Source organism: Choristoneura fumiferana, chromosome 25, assembly GCF_025370935.1.
Source record: "Choristoneura fumiferana chromosome 25, NRCan_CFum_1, whole genome shotgun sequence".
Classification (NCBI taxonomy): domain Eukaryota; kingdom Metazoa; phylum Arthropoda; class Insecta; order Lepidoptera; family Tortricidae; genus Choristoneura; species Choristoneura fumiferana.
The window spans coordinates 6258414-6266466 of NC_133496.1; the positions used below are offsets into that span (position 1 = coordinate 6258414).

Consider the following 8053-nt stretch of genomic DNA (forward strand, 5'->3'; position numbering starts at 1 on the left):
GATCTCGATTCTTGGTCAGGTCTCACATTGGCGTTAAAGATTCATAGATAAAAGTGTCGATTTTATTTTTGCAGTTATCACAACTAAAAATTAATTAGTCTCTAAATTTATAAATAAAATGATTTTCTTGATAATTTGAAAATACTGAGATTTCTTGAGATTATTAAAAAAATATATAGTTAGGTACCTATGTTTTACTTATGATTATTTTTTCTAAATATTTATGTGTATCCTGGTTTTTTTCATTAAAAGTATAACCCTGAAATTAATCAAAAATTCCTGCTACATATCTCAATGTAGTCAATTAGACAAAATATAGTTGTAACTAAATAGGTAAGTATGTACCAACAGTTGTTAGTGTTCAGCCATATTGGGACTCATAGCATAAAATTAACTAAAAAAAAACAGAGTTCCGAAAATGGAGTTTGTTCGTTTAAAATAGAGTAAAAAAAACCGAAATGGGTGTTTTTTTAGTTTATCTATTTTTCAAAGTAAGCAGAAATTAGTGTTGATTTCTTTACCACCATTACTGCCAAAATTAAAAATTTCCTATCTTTTTTTACTTCTTCTCGAAAATCAGGTTATATAAAACTTTAGCCGCCTACAGCTACTATTTTATCTTTTAACATAGCATTAGCAATAGATCTATTTCGCTCAATTAATTGCGAATGGCAACTAATTAGTCCAATTAATACGGATCGCATTCACTAGCCAATGCATTTTATTTGTACGTTGACATGCTGCGTTTATTTCTGGACAGTCCACTGCTGGTCATGATTGCCTGATTGAGACCACTTGAGATATCTTGTATTTATAGAAGGGTTATGTTTTTTTAACAAACTGTTGACGGCAATTGTAATAAATATTTGTAGCTCAGTTAGATCTTATTTGTGGATCATCCACAGCACAGGTTTCGTCAGTCGAACATTAGAGATATCCACAACAAGCTTTGTCATAAAAATCTGAACTCTATTATGTTATTGCATGTTACGTGTTGTTCCATAAAAAAAATGTTTTATGAAAGTTACGGGTCATATCTACATTGTAGTGGGCTGTTGCAGTGTTAAATTATTTATTTGATTTTTATTAATGGATAAGTTTATACTAGCTTTTATTTTATTTATCTACTTACTAATGAGGATTTCTGTTATCGGAGGGTCCGTTTGACAACTTTGACATTTATGTCATGCTTGTGATTGGTTAAATAACCAAATGAGCCTATTGGCTCATTGACTTGTACCTAATAAAGTCGGTTAAAAACGGAACTCTCGGTACAAATCCCGCCCGTCAGGCGATAAAAGGGTTTCATTATTCAATTTAGTTTTATTGCAAAAGGATCATTTGTAGTTAAATAAGTCACTACCTAGTTACCATATTTTTGTTTGTTTTTTGGGAAAATGATTAACTATTATTACCTATGTAAATTGTATAATTTAATTTTTTCCTCTGCTTTATTAAATTTTATACCTAATAACATTGTAGTACCTATGTACCTAATACAAATTGCTATAAAGCTTTCAACTCTTGTAAAATATAAATGAAATAGATTACTGCACCAACGATTTCTACCTACCTATTTATTTTATTATGAAGTACTAGGTGAGTACATATTAATAGACGAGTTGCAATGTAATCTACTTAACACTAGGTTATTATCTATTCTGTGACACAGCCCCTTAACAATCTTATTAGACCTTGTGACCAAATAAACTTCACAGTAATAAAGACACTTACCTCCATTGTCAGTATTGTTGGCTTCAAAAGTCTTGCTGGTCATATGGAACAGCGCATCCAGCGGCGTGTGCGGCGCATTCGTCGCATGCGACGCGCGCCGGGGCTCGGAGCAACAGTCGGAGGCCGAGGACGAGCGCTCAGAGACAGAGTCGCACTCCGTCGCCTCCCGGGGCCTGAGGAGCCCTAGAGCAGCCAGCCTCCAGCGCTCTCCATCCAACAAGGCTGCCCCAGCCAACCGCTGCAACCGCTGCAAACGCTCCAACCCCGCTGCCGCACCGTCCCAAGGCCGCACAATCCTCGCCGGCGTCCTCGGACTATGCGACAAAATGTCCATGATACCGAAACTCTTCACCCCCTCCCCGCGCCTCTCTTCCGCCGGCTCCGACATCTTCAGCCTCTTCAGCGGCCTGAAGTAGTCGTGAGGCGACGGCGACCGCGACGGCGCCGGCGATGGCCGCCCCACGCTGATATCGTCCTCGGAACAACTGTGCCCGGACATCGACTCCTCCTCCATCTCACACCATCACACGAAAGACACCGGATAAACAGAGTATCACGACGCGAGATACGGCTAACGGGTCGACGCGCCTCGGCCAACTGACGTGGCTGTGACAGCCCTGCGCCCGCCGGTAGGGTAAGGCGTGGCCTGATTAACACCGGCCAATAGCGCGGGCCCATTTAAAAGTGCCTCCGCTCTGATTGGTTAACGATCCGCTGTTAGCCGCCGCGGGCTGTCACACTGGGTTCTCCAATAAAACTTTTTAATCCGGGATTGGGGGGCGAGATTCTCCGTGATTAATTCTGTCCGGGGGGAGATCGTTAATTACCGGGATGAAGACGCGTCTAAGTACGCGTTCCATTATTTAGCGTCGATAAGGCGACGTTTGTCACGGGAGAAATTGCCACTTTTCTTCATTTATTGTTTACTGGGATTGTTGTTTGGCGCCGGTATAGTAGGTATCTACCTGCTAACTTTATATGGGTAAGTGTCGGTTATAATTAAAGTAATGGCACTTTATATCGTCATTATAGAGTTAGGAAGGAAAATAATTCGAATTGGCTTTTTGTAATGTTTTGTTGTCATTAAGGTTTTGTTTAACAACAAATTAAGTACTTATTGCTTTTTATATTTGAGTTGGTGTTTTGATCAAAAAGGTTTTGGTGAAAATCAAAAGGTACCTACCTACCTAAGTGAGAAAATGGTAACGAAATCAAACCTTATAAAAAATTTCAATTTACCTACAATTTTCTCAGTTTTGTTACAATTTCAGTAACAAAGCAATTTTGGTTACGGTTCCTATCTACATATACCTAATTATTTTGATTTTCACCCATAATTTAATTCATAATAAAGATAATAGATAAAGAACTATTTCAGACAACAATAAGAGCTTCATAATCGTTAATTTCATATTGTTATGGGTTAACATGTAGCTAATTAATATTCAATTTTAAAAAACATTAATTTGTGCTTAGGTATATAAATTGTTGACCTTATTTATAATAGTTTATTAATTCCTAATAAAAAAGAGTGGTTAGAGATATCTACTTAGGCTTAGGTGCCTCTATTATGTAGATATAATTAACTTTAATTTATCATTATTAATAGGTAGGCAGTAATTAAAGATAATAAAAAACAGTTATTTTCAACATTGTCGTCGATATGTAAACCTTTCAAAAACAGAATCGGACTACAATTTCTTCTACAATCACAACTGTAGATACAGTTTAATTATAATTAACGTTTATTAGTTAGCAATTAATTCCCTACTCCAGTTAATATCTAGCCTCTGCCATTAAATAAATAATTGCACACCCGCACGGGGTGGTAACAATATCTAGGTAGGTACCACCTATTAAGTGTTTTAATAAAAGATAATCTAAGTGAGGATAATTAGCTAATTGTTACTAGATAGGTACTTGTAAAGAAGGAAAGTAGGTGTGACATTTATATTTATAAATAGTGGGTTTTAGTTTTAGATTGTTTATACAATTATATTTCTGGTTTCAAATGTTAATTGACAATTTGCGAAGTGAACTTTAACATTTTAAGCTTTCTCGATTTTCTCTCGTTACCGCTCTAGTGGCTTAATGACGCAATACAAGTAGGTATATTGTTTATATTTTATACCTTAGATTGTTGGCACAATATAATTTTTGATCACAGCCACCTCAATGTATTTTAACAATATTGAAAGTATAAACTAGAGCAAAAATACAACAATGCAACGTGGTAGGTACAGTCGAGTTCATAATCTTGTGACCAAAAATTTTATCATTTTATTTATATTAGGCCCACTCTTCATACAAAATTACCTACTACTACATACATTTGAGGGCTAGTTTTTTTGCTGTTCAGTACATACATCTAAACACGCTTTTACGCCGTTAACAATAGAGTCATGTTCAGATATTTTTGATCAAATTTTTGCTCTCGACTGTACCTATCTATTTACTTAGTATGTTGCACAAATTGGTATCATTCATGGCTTATTACTTTTATTTTGTTGTTATGTTAATTTTCTCTAAATTAGTTTTAATAATATTATTATGTCCAGGGGGTTAATTATAAACTGTTTTATTATTTTTTTAATTTAAGAAGCTATTGGTATGGGTAGGATGTCTTTGATCGTTGAGAACTTGTAGGTACGGTTTTTTTTATATGATAGGGGGCAAACGAACAGGTGGCTCACCTGATGGAAATGAATCACCGCTGCCTATGGTTACCCATATCTTAAGCCGAGTTACGGATGACTTGCCGGCCCTTTGCTGCTAAAACATTAGGTAATAGGTACGTAAGGTAATTTTAAACATTATAGGTAATTTAGGTGCAAAATTTCAGGGTTCGAATTTATCCGATATATTGGACTATTCAATAATTCTATTTTGATATATATCGAATATTCACAAAATAAGATCCTATATTATTTTATTTATTATTTATGTATATTTCTACTCGTAATGAAGTAAAATCATTTCTGCACTTTGTCAATTAATTTCGAAAAAATTAGAACAAACTACTCTCGACTTAAACTTTGAGCAAAATTTGATTAAAAATATCTGAAAACGCTTCTCCGCCGTCAACAAATAGCGTACAGTTCAGATATTTTTGGTAAATTTTTGCTCACAATTTATGAACTGACTGAACAAACAGACCCCTCCTTTTACCTGGTTAAAAATATTTTTCATCGAGTAGGCAGCCATTTTGTCCTCTTGTTTATTCGGTTGAGTTTGGGGTGATCTATGGAGTGAATAACCATTGGTATCGATGGGGAGTTATATTTGCCGCTAGGTTAGTGCGGAGACAATTGTTTTTTTTTATCAGCTTGTTTTTTTTATTGTTACTCGTACAACGGGGGCATAAATATTTACATATACAGCCATTGCGGCAAATATAATTTTTCCTTCTCATGCTCGTAAGTTCGTGTTTATGCTGATCTAGGCGGCATAAAATAATTTTTTTATGCTCCAGTGCATAAAATAAAATCTTCGTCTAAGACCAAGGTAATTCGCTGAAAAAAGCCACAAACAAAGAAGTTTCTACATATATTTTTTAATAATTTTAATTTATATAAAAGTAATAATCAATCAAATCAATCAAAATAGATCAAAAACAAAAAAAAAACAATTATAATTATTATTATATTAAAAGGCACATAGTAAGTGAAAAATTGTTTCCACTGTTGCTATTTCATTTCCTCGCCATCGAAGTGAAAATCTGAGTGTAAAACTCGAGCATTAAACCCATTTTTCCCTCGACGTATCTATCCACCTTCGCCGTACCGGCTCGGGTGGCTATTTGAAGATCTCGGGTAAATTAGGTCGTTTTATGCTCTTGTTGTACAATCTACTATTTGTACTTACACATCGCTCTTATAGGTGTATAGATATTTTTGTCGTCATGGTAATGTACATACACATATATTTGTGGCTTTGACTGTACATAAAAAAAAACATAAAATCCTAGTAGGTGAATACCTACGAGTATTTTCTGAAACAACGAGTGTTGCTGTGTTTAAAAATGTTTAATAATATCAAAGATTGACTTTAAGTGGGTACATATACACCTAGTGTATACTTAATAATATATTTATTTGTAGTTAGGTAGGTAAGTATTGTAAACTAGTCCTTCCTTCTTTCTGTAAAAAAGGTTGTCTGGAAGAGATCGCTCTTAAGCGATAAGGCCGCCTATTGCTTATCTTGTAATTTTTCCTCTGTGTATCTGTTTTCTGTATCGCTTACTATGTCTGGTGTACAATAAAGAGTCTTTGTATTGTATTGTATTGTTGTATTGTAAGTGTCAAGAAGTTATTTATTTTTGTATATTCTTTGTAACGCTTATGCATCACGAATGCAAAGGAACGAAAAATAAAAATTCAATTAAAAAAAAGCAAACATTTTTTTTTTAAATTTTAAACGGACTCTATATAACGATTCAAAATTTTCTTTTTATCTCATTTGTTAATAGATCGAATTTATTTTTAACTGCCTAACCTACATATGTCATTAACCTTCTTAGGTTTTTAGAATGTCTTTTTATTCCGAAATCAAAAGATTTGAAATAACTGAAAAAATACTATGCCATTTTTTTATTCGATTTGTGTTTATCAGAACCCAGTATCGAAAATAATTATACATTAACTTTTCCATTAAAAAACAACAATCAAGCGTGATAACGAATTATGTAGTAGGTACATACATAAACATAGTACTGACAGACACCCATTTAGCAATTTTAGCAACTTAATGTCCCGTGTCATCCACCGGAACCGGCGCCATATTGACTTTCCGCCATGATTGGCCAATCACCTCGATTTCCTGTACACTGTGTTATTAGCAACCATTACTTTGCCGATGGTTTTGGATATTTAAGATAGGGATGTCTTCGGCTATAACATCAGGTAGGTACTCATAAATTATATCTATTTACATGAAACTATCCTAAAATTAAAACACATTAAACAAAAAACCGACCAAGTACAAGTCGGACTCGCGCACAAAGGGTTCCGTACCATCTATACAACAATTATTAGACATTAGCAAAAAACGGCAAAAAAATCACGTTTGTTGTATGGGAGCCCACCTTAAATATTTATTTTATTCTGATTTTTATAATCTGTGAACATTTGAACTGACTAACTATCACCGGTTCATGAGATACAGCCTGACGACTGACGGACGGATGGACGGACGGACGGACAGACAAGTCTTAGTAATAGGGTTTCCGTTTTTACCCCTTGGGTACGAAACCCTAATAAAAACTAAAACTAACGTCTACCTACTAACCTATATTTAACTACATTTTCCGGCCTGTATCCGTCCCACAATGCGAAGCCATGACCTAATACGCGAGTGTGATTTGGGAACTTCAGCATTGAATTGCTTCGCAGATTCATCCTACACGGGCTCCTTATGATGTTTTGTTTCACTGAAAACTCAATGGTAAATTTCAAGTGTACCTTATCGTTGCTGAGCGGCTCATCTGGCAGCTCGCCCTCTCTCCGGTAAGCTGTAAAAGCCGTCTGAGGCTAACAGCAACAATTCGTCCGAAAAACTCAGAGGTGCAAGCTCAGGTTTGAAACCGCGATCGCGAAATGCCATCCATCTAATCACTAGGCTACCACGCCTTTATCTTTCTTCTCTCTACTCTTTCTTTCGTCTCGAAGCATAACGTCTTACAAATAGAAATCCAGCTTCTAAAGACAAAGTCCCTACTTAACAGTATGTACAAAAGTCAGCAAGCGCAGCGTGAGCGTCCATCAACGAGATAGACGGATGACCTGGTTAAAGCCGTGGGTTTACAAGCAAAGCAACTGGAGGTCTGAGGTCTGAGGCCTGTAGGTCGGAGGAGGAAGCCGTGGTGGCCGAATGGTTTGACCTCTTAAGCAGAGGATCGTGGGTTCGAACCCCGGCTCGCACCTCTGAGTTTTTCGATATTCATGTGCGGAATTACATTTCAAAATGTACCACGAGCTTTACGGTGAAGGAAAACATCGTGAGGAAACCTGCACAAAACTGCGAAGCAATTCAATGGTGTGTGTGAAGTTCCCAATCCGCGCTGGGCCCGCGTGAGAACTACTGCCCAAGCCCTCTCATTCTGAGGGGAGGCCTGTGCCCTGCAGTGGGACAAGCTGGGATGATGATGATGATGGGAGTAACTGGAGGTCTATGGCGGAGGCCTACCAACAGTGAACGTCTTAGGGTTGATATGATGATGACGATGATGATGATGATGATGACAGAACAGTACTTTATCCCCTCATGCAAATACACATTTCACACGCACAGAAAAAGGAAACAACACTTCCTCCAGCCTCAA

The 8053-nt window shown here is 36.4% G+C and overlaps 1 protein-coding gene and 1 pseudogene across 1 annotated transcript in view; both read right to left on the minus strand.

Moving 5' to 3' along the window:
- Window positions 1–2327, minus strand: part of LOC141442099 (transcription factor LBX1-like) — an 88978-nt gene extending 86651 nt beyond the window's left edge. Inside the window, exon 1 of the mRNA XM_074107010.1 lies at window positions 1735–2327. Within this exon, the coding sequence (XP_073963111.1) occupies window positions 1735–2248 (514 nt within the window). The 5' untranslated portion in view covers window positions 2249–2327. The remainder of the gene's footprint in view (window positions 1–1734) is intronic.
- Window positions 2328–7346: 5019 nt separating this feature from the next.
- The window catches only part of LOC141442544 (uncharacterized), a 1246-nt pseudogene continuing 539 nt past the window's right edge, over window positions 7347–8053 (minus strand).